Source organism: Vicia villosa, linkage group LG1 (genome assembly GCF_029867415.1).
Source record: "Vicia villosa cultivar HV-30 ecotype Madison, WI linkage group LG1, Vvil1.0, whole genome shotgun sequence".
NCBI lineage: Eukaryota > Viridiplantae > Streptophyta > Magnoliopsida > Fabales > Fabaceae > Vicia > Vicia villosa.
In genome coordinates, this window is record NC_081180.1 from 47,466,796 (window position 1) to 47,480,924 (window position 14,129).

General features: G+C 30.7%; 1 protein-coding gene and 1 long non-coding RNA gene across 9 annotated transcripts; one reads left to right on the forward strand and one right to left on the reverse strand.

Annotated features, from left to right (window-relative positions):
• Positions 1-4,048: 4,048 nt before the first annotated feature.
• Positions 4,049-6,632, forward strand: LOC131605560 (small ribosomal subunit protein bS21c). 3 transcript variants are annotated; one of them, XR_009284681.1, is made up of 3 exons: positions 4,049-4,533; positions 4,863-5,040; positions 5,746-6,632. XR_009284681.1 is itself a non-coding variant. In XM_058877907.1 (2 exons), the coding sequence occupies exons 1-2, from the start codon at positions 4,118-4,120 to the stop codon at positions 4,981-4,983; spliced, it is 537 nt and encodes a 178-aa protein (XP_058733890.1). In that variant the 5' UTR covers positions 4,050-4,117; the 3' UTR covers positions 4,984-5,152. The 3 variants fall into 3 exon arrangements, 1 of the variants encoding a protein (XP_058733890.1); XR_009284682.1 differs by lacking the exon at positions 5,746-6,632 and adding an exon at positions 5,159-5,725; XM_058877907.1 differs by lacking the exon at positions 5,746-6,632 and having other exon boundaries at positions 4,050-4,533; positions 4,863-5,152.
• Positions 6,633-10,784: 4,152 nt separating this feature from the next.
• Positions 10,785-13,678, reverse strand: LOC131636782 (uncharacterized). 6 transcript variants are annotated; one of them, XR_009294184.1, is made up of 6 exons: positions 13,407-13,678; positions 13,105-13,171; positions 12,341-12,403; positions 12,152-12,248; positions 11,651-12,048; positions 10,785-11,229 (listed from the first exon to the last, which is right to left on the reverse strand). It is a non-coding gene; the product is annotated as an uncharacterized LOC131636782 (long non-coding RNA). The 6 variants fall into 6 exon arrangements; XR_009294178.1 differs by having other exon boundaries at positions 13,091-13,171; XR_009294183.1 differs by having other exon boundaries at positions 13,091-13,226.
• Between the last annotated feature and the right edge of the window lie 451 nt (positions 13,679-14,129).

The following is a 14,129-nucleotide window of genomic DNA, read 5'->3' on the forward strand; positions in this document are numbered from 1 at the left end:
TTTAATTTACAATATTACTCTTCGGAGAAAAAAAAAAAAGCTATATCAAATGTGTTAACAAGTTTTTGAAGGGTGTATGCATATAAAAGATGTGAACATTTACATTTTATGTTATGGAGTGATTCAGCAAATTTGAGAGGAAATGAGTAGAGTGTACGAGGTATTTTGAGTGAGAAGAATTAGAGAGAGAATGAAGAATGAGGATTGTTATTATTGAAGATGATAATAAAAACTGAATTATAATATGTATTTATAAACAACTATGTGATTTGTATGTTAAGTTAAGTAACTAACATAACAAATCCTGACTCTAACTAATTTGGGTTTGAGCTATAACTTGAATTATATCATAACATACCTCTCTTATAATCTAAGTTGTTGAACAAACTAATCATAGTCGATCTGAACTATTTTTAATTTCTTTCTCAATGTTTGGAATTTTCGATCTTCAATCTTTTTGTGAAAATGTCGGACAACTGTGCTTCACTTGAGCAATGCATCATTTCAAGTTCACCTTGATTTACCTTCTCCCTTAAGAAGTGAAATCTAGCTTCGACGTGCTCACTCCTTCCATGTAGAACTGAATTCTTTGCAATATTTATGGCTGACTTGTTGGCGGTCTGCAGCACCAGAGGTTTCTTCACTTTGACCTTCATTTCTTCCAACACAAATCTTATCCAAATTACTTGACACGCAACATAGGATCCTGGTATATACTCAGCCTCACATGATGATAATGCCACCACATAATATTTTCTCGAGCACGATGAGATTGGGGCACCAAATACTTGAAAGAAGTAATCAATTGTGCTTATTCGATCTTCATTATCTCCACATCAGTCAACATCTGAATAGCAAGTTAGCGTAGCTTCTTTTCTTTCAAAATCTCGTGGAAACAGAATTTCATAATTTATTGATCCTTTTAATTATCTCATGATTCTTCTTGCAACCTTCATGTGTGACACTTGGTTCACTCATGTTTCTGATCACCAATCCAACTAAGAAACTTATATCAAGTTGATTGTTGCACACTTATCTCAGAGATCTGACAATTTGTTTGAATAAAGTTACATCGACATTGTCCCCCTTTCAATGTTTTTCTACTTTTAAATTTAGTTCGACAGGTGAGGATGCATGATTTGAATCATCCATCCTGAATCTCTTGAGTATCTCTTTGGCATACTTTCTTTGATGCAAAAACACACCTAGCTTGGTAATTTGAAATTCCATGCCTAAGAAATACAACAAGTTTCTCTGATCCGACATTTCAAATTCCCTCATCATTAGCTCTTTCAACTTCAACAAGTTTTCCATGTTATTTCCACCAAGTCATCGACATATAAGAAGATGATTGTTATATTTTGTGCCATAACCTGAACATAGACATCATACTTAGACTCACATTTGACGAATCCCAATTCAATTAAGCATGAGTTGTTTTTCTTGGTCCATGCCCTAAGTGCCTGTTTGAGGCCATAAAGGGCTTTGTGTAACTTGTACACTTTTCTTACTTGACCCTATATCATAAATCCATGAGGTTGTGTGACATATACTTCTTCATCTAAAAGACCATTCAAAAATGTTGGTTTCACAAGTGAAATGTCGACCAGCCTAGCTTACATGCCAAGGCTACATACAATCTGACAATCTCCAATCTTGCGATTGGTGCATATACTTCAGAGTAGTCGAGTCCTGCTCTCTAAATAAATTCTCGAGCTACTAATGTTTTCTTATGTCTTGCCATTGACCCATCAACATTGTGCTTCAACTTAAACACCCATTTCACTTTGATAGATTTTGTATGTGTTGCCAATTCGACTAACTCCCATGTGTTGTTTCTTTCAATCGTTTGTAACTCTTCGACCATAGCTAACTTCCACTGTTTATTCTTTAAAGCCTTGCTATAGTTATTTCGTTCAGCACTTGCAAGTAAAATGAAATGAACTAATTCTTCATCGTGTGCGACTTCATCATCACCAACCACTTTATAGCCCTGAAGTCTTGCTAGAAGAACTCTAGATCTTTGAGATCTTTGGATTGTACTCACCGCACCCTCTACGACTTTGAAAGTGTCGGGATGTCAGCCAGTTCTTCGACTTCAACTTCATCAATTTTTTCGTTGACACCATAACTCATCAAAGGCTTGTTAATTGCATCACGATAATTCCAATCCTAGGAAAATTCTCATCAATCACAATATCTTAGCTCATCACGATCTTTTCATTAAAGTGATTGAACAACATATATGCACCAGTTTTATGATATCTTACCAGAATCATAGGTTTACTTTTTTCATAAAACTTTCTTTTTCTCACATCAGGAACATGCTTATAACAAATAGAGCCAAACACCTTCAGATGACTCACTGATGGTCCTTTTCCACTCCACACTTCTTCAAGAACCTTGTTCTTCAGTTTCTTTATAGGACACATGTTCAATATATAGACAGCAGTGGTGACTGCTTCACTCCATAAGGATTTTGGTTGATTCTTCATATTTAGCATGCATCTCACCATATCCAATATAGTCATGTTTCTTCTTTTTGCTATTCCATTATGTTGATGCGTGTAAGAAGCCATTACCTCATGATCAATAACGTGTTCTGCAAAAAATTACTCAAATATCTTGGATGTGTGTTTCCCATCTTCATCTATTCGCAGAATGTTGATCTTATTTTCACTCTAGTTTTCGACAAGCATTTTGAATCTTTTAAAGATTTAAAATACTTCGTTTTTGTGCTTAATCACATGGATCTAAAACTTTAGATTATACTCATCGACAAACGAAACAAAATACCTATTTCCACCAATGGTATGCTCCTCGAAAGAGTCATAGACTTCTGAATGTACAACTTCGAGTATGCAGGAGGATCTCATTGGCATAGTAAAAAAAGACTTTTTGGATTGCTTCTCTACTAAGCATCCTTCATAGAGTTTGCCGGGCATCACAAGACTTGGTATACCTACCATGTCTAAAGTAATCAGTTAATTGAGTGACCTAAAATCCAGACGTCGAAACTCAAATACCAAAACCAACTAATCTTGTGGTCCAAAAATAGTTTTAGGCATTGTACCTCAGTCGAATTGATCATGGTCTTAAATGTCATATTCTTCGACAGGGGGGATTTTAAGACCAAACTATTCTGGGGGTTGAACAATTCCAAGGCTCCATCTTTCATAACCATTAAGAAGTCTTTTTTCGTCAAGTTGTCTAACACTTAGCAGGTTGTACTTCATTCCTGGTACATAGAGTACATCTTTGATCATAGATTTTACTCCATTGCTCCTTTGAATAACTATGTTGCCAGTACCTTCTGCTTGTCAATCACATTTTTCTACCAGTCATGTGATTCAAGCAACCTGTGTCAAGGAAACAGATCTTGGATTCAAAATGGTCATCTGCTACTGCATCCATACATAACCATCATATCTTCCTAATCATCTGGATCAATTGGCGTGCAATCGATATACTCAATAGTGAAATTTTATTTTGTATATTTTAATATTTTGTATTATGGTTTATACTTGGATTCATTATGAAATGGTGACATTTTGTATTTGACATTTATATACCACACATCAATTTTTTTATTTTAATTGATTTTAATCTATCTTACTTGAATTGATTTATAAATGACTTATAATTTAAGTTTTAAAAATATCAAATTTCATTAACTTAGTTTCAAAAAGTGGAAAACACTCTCAAAGAGTATATATGAAAATTCGAATTTGGATCTATGATATGGATATTGGAATCCATACCATCTTTAGAGATTGAAATCAAGACATTTTTGTGGCAAACAAGAGGTGCCTCAATCATGAACTGATTTTATCGAAGAATGAGTGTATTTTGAGATTGAAATCTGAAAGATAAGAAGACATTTTAGAGTTTTTATAAGGCGTGTAACCACCACATCAGGTGTAGTAAATTAATTAACACTCTATTTTCAATTTTTTTTATATATAAAAAAAAAAAAAAATTAACTTGCACATGAAGCCCGTTGAAGGCCCACAACCAAGAACCAGTACAGAATCACAAAGAAAATGACACCGACCCTACCGCGTAACACTCCCCTTCCCACACAATCAATCAATCAGGGTATACTACAAACCGTAAAATGGCCGTTTCGTCTCTTCTTCCTACGACACACCCACTGTCACTCTCAACACTACCACCATATTCAACTTCAACCAAAATCGATAATAATAATAATAATATTCGTCGCCTTTCATTTTCACCCATCGCGTACCCTAAACTCTCCCATTCAAATTCAACCGCATTACTTCCCGTCAAATCGTCTAAGTACAACGCACAAATCCTATTCGAAGAAGACGAGCCTGTCAAATCGTCTAGGTACAACGTACAAATCCTACCCGAAGAAGACGAGACCGATGATGACCTCATATACCGTTTCAGGAGAGAGGTTATTAATGCTGGGGTTTTCCGGGAGTGCAGACGCAGAAGATTCTTCGAGAATCCAATTGATAAGGCCAAAAGGAAACGCCGAGAAGCGGCTCAAAGAAACCGTAAACGGTATGCATATTCTATTGAGATTGTCAATGTATAATTACTTAATTATTTAGAACGGTAATTGCAGAAATCTTGTTTTTGAAACTATTTATTGATGTTATTTGTGATTGATTTTGTATATATTAATCCAATAATTGTTCTTTTGAATTTTTGAATAAGTGGAATGTTGCGGTTTTGAACCCCTGTCATGCATCATATATCCCGTCTCTGTCCAACTACCAACTGAGCTGAGCTAACTTATCTGTACATGAAATGATATTTTGTGTTGAAAGAAAGTTTGTTTGTTTGTTGGCAAGCATTGTCTGTTGTTAATTTGCTCTCATGGATTTCAGGAAGCACTATTTTAGAACTCGAGTACCGGAGAAATCTGATACTCCAAATAAGGAAAAGGTTGATGATGGTGAAGAAGAGGATTATTGGGACCTATCAGATGTAGATCTTCCTTATACTTGAAATTCGTATGTGAAACCCCTTCTCCATCTCAAACGGGTGCTTTCATTATCCTGAGAGGTGAATCCATGTCTCTTTTAACTCTTGCTTCACTCTAATTTCATACATATATGAAAGGAAAATTTTGCTTAGTTATAGTGTTTTCAAGATGGCGGCTGATATTGAATTGCTTGCGCAGATAACATGAAACCAATGCATTTGGTCATATTCAATATTACTTGTATTTTTTCAAATTATCGGTGTTTATGTATCCATGTCTATGTTTATTTTATACTTTAGATTACAAGTTCAATATTAGTAATTGCCATAGGTAACTACTAGCCAATCAAAGAAACCTCTGAACAAAGTAGCTCAAATACATTGTCCTTTATCGCAAAGGAGATGGCTAGTCTACAGCCTCTTCAACTGAAAGTTATGAATAAATATATTTTGATATAAGTTCATTCACAATCTCTAGAAATTACATATTTCAGCATATTATTAGTCCTTTTTTGATCAAAATGCGAACCCTTTATGTTTATTGGATATAGCAGGTCATGGTATATAGTAGTATAATGGATTACTTTAGTGCCAAAATCTTCTGCATATTTTAGTTATAATGTCTCATGAAATATTCATCGGATGCCAAAAACAAATCTCCATTTCTTGCTTAATTTCTTGACCTAGCAAGAGGAGCTGCAAATGAAATTAGACAAAACCAAGTCCCTTTTATTTGCAGCCCCAATGATAAGTTTGAGTTTCTAATACTGACTGAAACTATTACAGACCCAAATTCATCATTCTTGAATAGCCTCACCATTGCTTTCTTTAATTCCATCTGTTCAAGAAGACTGAGAACATGGGAACACTGAGAAAGCAGGAACTAGGACAAGGCAAGATTTGGTTTGGCTTGTTTCACGGTTTTCTTTTGATGGACGGAACCACTAAAAGCCTCGATGAATACAAAGGGACAAAATATACATGTTTAGTACCTTAGTTAATCAATTCTGATGAATTTGATAGCAAAATAGATGGAAAGTGATATGAGAAAAAATGGGAATAAAGGAAATTTTTATAGATGGAAAGTGATATGAGAAAAAATGGGAATAAAGGAAATTTTTATTTTTCACTTATGGTCCTCCATGTGTCATAATGATAATTATATAATTTTGGTCACTAAGGTTTCATTTTGCAAACTATATCCCATGTATTCATCTTACTTACCTATGAGGCTTTTGTAACACTCTGATTTCCGGAACTGAAATTGTAATTTTAAATTATAATTTTAAGAAAATATTCTTTTGACTTATGAAAACTTGGAATGTGTTTTTTTTTATAAATATACTACCTCTAACTTCATAATTAAGTTATACAACACATATGCTCAATACGAAGATTGAAAAACTATATTTTTGGTTTAAGGCGGAAGTGAAACAAACACACCGGCATGCATACACACACAATCTTATTATCTACTACATCTTATTCTCTCAGATATTATTAAGGACTATAAGATCGAGTATTCTCTTCTATGTAGTGATAACGACATGGACAAATTCAAGGAGAATGATCATTCTATTCATGTAGTGATGACGAATTATGAAACACAAGTGTAGAAACAATCCAACTTGAAATGGGTCATATCCAACTTGTTAATTAATTAATTAATTACTAAATAAAAATTTAATTAGTTTTTTTTTAATTTTATTTAACCACTTAATCAATTAAGACTCTTAATTTGATAAATAACTAATATAATTAAAATATAGAGTGAATGTCCCTTTTAGTCTCTCACAAAAACTGCAGATGTCAGATTAGTCCCTAAGAAGAAAAAAAAAGTCTCTATTAAATCCCTTATAAAATTTAACTGAGTTATGTTAGCCTATCTACTAATTTTTTTTTTCAAATCGGTTTTTTTTACTTTAGAACCTTGACTGAACTGCCAATAAAGACCCGTTTTAGTCCGTCACAAAAAAGAGAGAGTCCAAATTAGTTGTCAAGGTAATCTGACCTTTGCAGTTTTTATGAGAGATTAAAATGGACCTTCTCTAAAATATATTGCTCATGGAAGATTGTTGAAATATTTTATAATTAAATATTATTTAATTATCATATTATTCCAAAATAACTGTTACATTTCAAAAATAATTTGTCCAATAATAAGTGTCACATTTAAATTCTAATACAACTTTAGATGTTACTTTTTCAATTCTATCTTCTAATTACTACTCATAATTTATTATTTATCTCACATTGCATTACTAGTAATTATAATATACTAGTAATCAATAGAGATAATTTGGTAAAATCACATTTTTTCTCTCTTTATTTATTACATTTTTTTAATTCGTGTAAAAGTGTTAAATATGACACTTATTTTAAAATTGAAAAAATAATATTTAGAGTTATTCGCAACATTCAAAATTCAACGTAGGATTTATAATATGAAATTTAGTAACTCACAGATTAAGTTTTTAAATGTCACATTGCAACATGGATCAATGAAAGATTCACAACTTGTTTTTTAATTTATTATTGGTTTAATATATTTTCTAGTTTCTAGTCATAGTTCATTTTGGTCTCATAATTTTTAAAAAGATTATTTAATCCTTGAAGTTATTAAAAAATGCCACATTCTTACCGCCTAATTTTCAAAATCTGTGTTTAATTTGATTTATGTGAAATCTAAATTGCTGTAAGTGCCATCACTTTCATCAATTTTCTTTGATTCTTCTCCATACATATGAACGCCTTAAACCTAAATTGAATTAGGTTAAGAATCTTAATCCTCTTTCTCTTTGTAGTCATCATAACCTTCTCCTATAGTCCATTTCTCTGCATCTTTTATACTAATTATAATCGTAATCGCCAACGATATATGCACGTTCTTCTCATTTTATTCAAACACAAATGAGTTATGACACTCTCCTCCCATTGTGAAAGAGTATGGTGAACATGGAAACAATAATAATATTTATGTTTGGAAGGTTTATTATAAAGAACAACTAACATTTATCAATTTTGGGGATGTCCACACTATAAGTTAAGCCGGCTAAAATATTTCATCAAAGTGGATATTTTTAAAATTGAATGTGTTTTTATAACTTTGAAATATGGGTAATTATTTCTCATATATTGCAGGGTTATAATCAAACTGATTGTTGTTATTTTGATTGGTTCTATGAAGAAATGGAAGATGAGAATAAATTTTCTTATGATGAAGCAAAAAATGAGGTTGAAAATTTTAACATTACAAATGAAGATCAAAGGAATAAACTTGTTCAATATGAAGGAAGAATTGAAACACAAAGAGTCTCAAATGATGTACAAAAGCAAGAGTTAGGAGAACTTGAGGTGGCTCTAAAGAACACTACAAAGTGGAAGAAGTTTTGAAAGAATTTATGTTTTATTGTGTTTTACTATTTTAATGTACACGTTGGTGTTAATTTGATGCCTAAGTTGTTTTAGTAATGTTAATGTGTTAGTTGTTTATGTTTGTGTTTGTACTTGAATGAAATGGAGTTAATGACATGGAAATCATGTGTCATGCAATTGATACAAAAATTATTGGTTGTTTTTACTGTCAAAAACTGGAATTGGAGTGAATCATCCAATTCCAGACCCTAATTCCACTTTAAACTCTAACATAGTGAACACCAACATAAATGATGGAAGAAATGACAACACGAGGCTTAAACATTTGCCCTTTTCTGAAAGTATTGAGCCATTGGACAATATTTTTTATGTGGTTAGAAGTATCACCCTTTACATAAATTTCTAGAGAAATAACTTTGATTGATATATATTGATCAAGTAGTTTAGTGGCTGATAGTTCACCATTTAAATATGAATGATTGTTATTTGTTAAAAAAATAAAAATTTATTTATTTATTTATATATTTTGAACCACTATAACAATCAATCATATTTTTTCTGCCATTAGTTAATTAATATTAATATATTTGCTCAATTTTATTTTGGTACGAATATTTAACTCAACTTTAAATATTTTGGTAATTTTTTTTAAAACTAAATAAATATTCTTAAATTTTAAAATTATTACACAATTTTTTATTATTTAAAATACATTCTAACAACTTAGAGATTACTTTAATATTTAATTTTTATTTTAATTAAAAACAATAACTATTTTAATAAATCTTTTTAATTAGTTATTTTACTATTTGATTTATTTAAAAATCGATTGATTTTATTTGTATTTTTTAACAAAATTAATTTAATATGATTTTAGTTGGTTAACTAGTAAGAGACCCGTGCTCCCGCACGGGTAATTGAATTATGATATTGTGTAAATAACTAAAAAAATATAATAATTTAGAATCTTCAAAAATAATTATGAAATAAAAAAAATAACGAACAAAATGTTTGTTAATGTGATTACACATGAATGAGTCATAATCTCATAACACTTAGATAGTATTAAATATAAATGTAAAATTTTCAATATAAATTTTTACAAAATTTGAAATGATTTACTTTTTTTTTAAATGAACAGTAATCATATAGATTTAATTATATTAAATAATCATACACAAAGAAGAAAAAATATAATTGTGAGATGGAGAAAAAATTAATATTTAAAAATAAAGATTTTGTCTCTTAAATTAAAATAGTGATTGATTAAACTAAAATAAATATTGTCTTGTTAGTGACCCGTAAATTAAATACATTTTTAAAATATGTAGTAAATCACCGACATAGGATTGGTTGCTGATGATATATAATTGTTATCATAAAATTACTAATAACTGAAAATATTTAAAAATAAATATGTAGCAAGTCACGATCAATCTAATATGTCTAATAACTATAAATATTTATAAATATGACTAATAACTATAAATATCACTTATAACTATAAATATGTCATGTACATATATTTTGTTAATTAAAATTAAAAAAAAAAGTATTGGGGTGATAGTGATCCGTAAAAATAATGAATTTAAATAACCAAAAATTTAATATCAGCAAAAATTAATTATAATAATTATAAATTGAAGGAATAAATTTCTATGGAAACTCTCATCGCTTAGAAGATTTTAAAAAATTAAATATTATCAATTTAATAAATATTTAAATGTGGTAATTGATTTAATTTTACCAAATTAAATTAAAAAAATTAAATTGTTCCATTTTATTTATATAAAAAATTTTAAAGTGTTTATTTATCTCAAATACAATTAATTTGAGTCTAATAATCTTTTTCAAGGATTAAAATTAATATTAAACATATGCATTTATTTACTCTATGTTAAATTTACCATTTACATTATATGATAAAATCTAGTTAAACTTGTATGTAAATTTGTTTTTGCATATTTCTCATCAACCATCATAGCTAGTATTAATTAATTGAAGAGAATATCAAAAACATGAGAGGAAATTCAATTTTGTTGATACTAACATTTTACTCTTTTCACTTTTCTTGGAGAATCAACATCATCATCAACTCAATCAGAGACTAATGATCATGTTTATATTGTTTACATGGGAGCTGCATGTTCAACTGATGCAACTCTTCCCAAAGATCATGTCCATGTTTTAAACACAATATTAAAAAGGTCCTTAAGATAGTAAAATGAGATTACTTTTTTTAAACACATCTTTAACACACATCACAACACTCGGCTTTATATTGGTTGAATTTCATGCAGGTAGGAGAGAGTATATTGCAAACTTTTCTATTATTAATGTGAATCATTTAGGAATGAGAATGTTTCAATACACAACTACAAACATAGATTCTCAATAGTACTGCCTTTAAGATTTAGTAATTATACAAACCTGCAAGATTCAAATAGTACTGCCGGTAACAAATAAATTTTCCATTCACCATCAACTCTAAACTTGATCTGGACTTTTTTTATCAGAAGCATATAATTTAATTATAACCAAAACATGTAATATTCCAAAACATACCCATTTAAGCTAACCAACATAAGATCAAATACAAATGTAGGAAATCAAATTACTGAAAATTTCAAAAAAGCAACAAAATAAAAACCCAAGCATTAAGAACAACATCACCACCAGCCTCCTTAATTTTCTTCTCCGCGATCTCCGAAATCAGCTTTGCCTTAACAACAATCAGCTGATTACTCGGCAAAACACCCTTACCAAGAACCTTAAAGAACCCATGTTGCGTCACATCAATAACAGGCGCAGTTCCCTTCGATTTCGCAGCCTTGACCCATAAGTTTGCGAGCTTTACAAAGCAGTGCTTCCCGTTCCATGTCACCAAATTTAACTCTTGATACATAAAAAAATAATAGTAAGTGATGATAGTTAATTGAGATTCCAACCGAAATGAAAAGATAGAAAGCATCACATCATTTCCTATTTCATTTTAAAATAGTATAGCATCTAAGCTATCCAAACAAATACTAAGTCAAATGCAAGTTGGTGTTAAATATTCAGCTATTAATACAGAATGCAGAAAGGATCTTTCCCACATTAATCTAGCACAGATCTGCACATGCACCTGATTTTGTTACACCTTATATATTAGGAGAGGTTGAACTTTCCACTGGCTGTGAAAGTGAAAATATAGACATATTGAATCTCGGTATATAAATGAATGGGGTTAAAAAAACAGTGCTAAAGCGAGACGTAATACGCACACTCATTATGAAGCATAAGTATGATAAGAAAATATAGAAGCAAGCAATACCGTATAAACGGCCAGCTTGAAAATTTTCCGTTAACAAATCAACAATAGGCTTGAAAATGAACTTGTGTTTTGGGATTTAAGGAATGTTTAGCTTCGTGACAGTGGTTCCATTAGTAAAAAGCAGCTTTAAGATATTCTCGCAAATAAGAAAGAACAAAAGGCAAACGTGTCACAATAGTTAGTAGTTAAACAAATATAAACCTGGAAAGATAGAAATGTAGGTTCATATCATAAACAAAACGTACCAAGTCTCCTACCAGTTTCCTTAGCTATGGCAACCAATGTTCAAAATAGAAATGTAGGTTCATATCATAACCAATGTTCCAAACATTTGGTTTAGTCTCCATAACAAATGTAACTGCAATTGATTGAAGTGTTCCCAATGATTTGAAGTGTAACTACAAATGTAACACAAAATTTAACTTATTTACTACCAAAAACAACATAAAGGAATATACTTATAAATTAACTAATTGTGTATATAAAAGTAACAGCCATTACAAAAGTCATTGTAGGGAGAATATTGCTAATAGCACATAAGTATGTTGGAGGAGTGAATTTCAACTCAGCATAATACAGATTCTGATCAATCACAAGACTAAAACAATAAGAAAAAAACCTTATCTTAGAACACTTATGGAATAGTTAAAGACATAATTCAGATGAAGTGATTATTGGACAAGTACTAACCCGAGGAGTCCCAAGACGAACATTTACATGAACATAAGAAATGATATCTTAATCCTTACCTCCCTGCCAATGATAAGAAAGAAAGAGTGATCAGAAAATAGTTCAAACATTTAGCTGGTGATTTTACAACTTGAGTTTTTCTATGGCAACGTAGTTCAAGAGCAACCTAGCATATCTACTATCTATCAATACACTATTTCAGTTACACCAGTAACAAAGCCAACTTAAAAACAAAAACTCAACATATAATGATGTTATAGTTAAAGCACTCAGTTCAATTCTCATAATTTGTTCACTGTCGAAACAGAAAATGATAGGAGGTAGAGGAAAAAATCTAGAACAACACTCATCACATAAATGAAAATATAATATGTAATTCTTACAAAATCTAAGTCAAATGCAACACATATTTAGAAAAAAAAATTAACCATTCTAGACACTCAGTGCCCTGCCCAGAAAAATGGCACCATAATGGAAGTATATGCTATGTAATTTATGTCAGAAAATGTGGAATCAGATCCACAAAACCACTATCAACAATGATTTCTCTAGCCTTTGATATAATTTTACAGATTCGTTGTGAACAACTCTATTACAAAGTAGACAAGATTTTATCAAAAGCTAATCTCATATACATTCAAGAATAAGTAAATTCAGGGCTAGCTTAAAATGTCTGCGCTATTCATATAGTTTGGTGGTACTAATTAAAATGTTTTATCTCCACAAGTACAATTATTCTACAACAAATACCAAGTGTCATAGACCTGCTGGGCTAAAAATTTTGATTTGGAATTCTCATCCACTTCGCATTTTGTTGCTTTGTTTCCCACCCTACCAAATGAGTAAAGATATATAAATCTTGTGACATCTTCAGCTTTATGCAGAACTTCACATGCAAGAATGGAAGGGTAATAGTAAAATATAGAAGCACAAATGCAGGATAACAAATACTACTATGTGTAATTGAAACTGCTCGGTACAATAGTTCTAGTCGATATTGTTTAACATCCAAACCCTATCTGAGAAGAAAGGTGGATGTAAGTTAAAAATAGAAGAAACATAAAACCTGCAACCGGGAATTCCTAGGTGCGTCGGCGCAGATCGGAGCTGAGAGATGGTGTTGGAGGTGTCAGTCGCAGAATGTGACTTTACGAATCTGATTCGGTGAACCTGGAAAGATGAACGGTGAATCGGATGTACACGGTGGTGGAGATATGGAGATAGCGGCAGCGGCGGCGATTAGGGTTTTGAAAGAAAGATAGAACAGAGAGAGGGGAAAGGGTTAGACGATAAAGAGGGAGAAAGAGAGTGAATGAAACATAAATGTTTTGGGTAATAGATTCCTCTAAATATTAGGATTTGAATTTTAAATTGGGCCAATGAAAAATGAACAGGTGTAGCACTTTTTGAGGAGAGTTAAAAAAGGTAGTCCTTAATTTGTTAATTACTTTTATATCCAATTTGTAGTGCAAATTTATTTTCATGAAAGGGTATTTTAGTCTCTTTAGTCTATTGTTTAGTATAGGATAATATTTTAGTCTCTTTGGTCAATTGTTTAATATAGGATAATAATAATAATAATAGTAAGATACCCGTGCTTCCGCACGGGTAAATTTATTTAATATTGTACGAAATTAATTAGATACATATAAATTTTTAATAAATGATTTAATTACAAATGAAAAATATTATATAAATTTAATTATATTAAATAAATATATAAAAAAATAATCTGGAAGATGAAGATAAAAAAATGAAATTTTAACATTTAAAAATAAAAATTAGATAC

Bases quoted from the DNA above. Each gene is read 5' to 3' on its own strand.
- LOC131605560 (XM_058877907.1), top strand. From the start codon at position 4,118: ATGGCCGTTTCGTCTCTTCTTCCTACGACACACCCACTGTCACTCTCA. The intron at 4,534-4,862 runs GTATGCATATTC...CATGGATTTCAG, and splicing joins GCTCAAAGAAACCGTAAACG to GAAGCACTATTTTAGAACTC.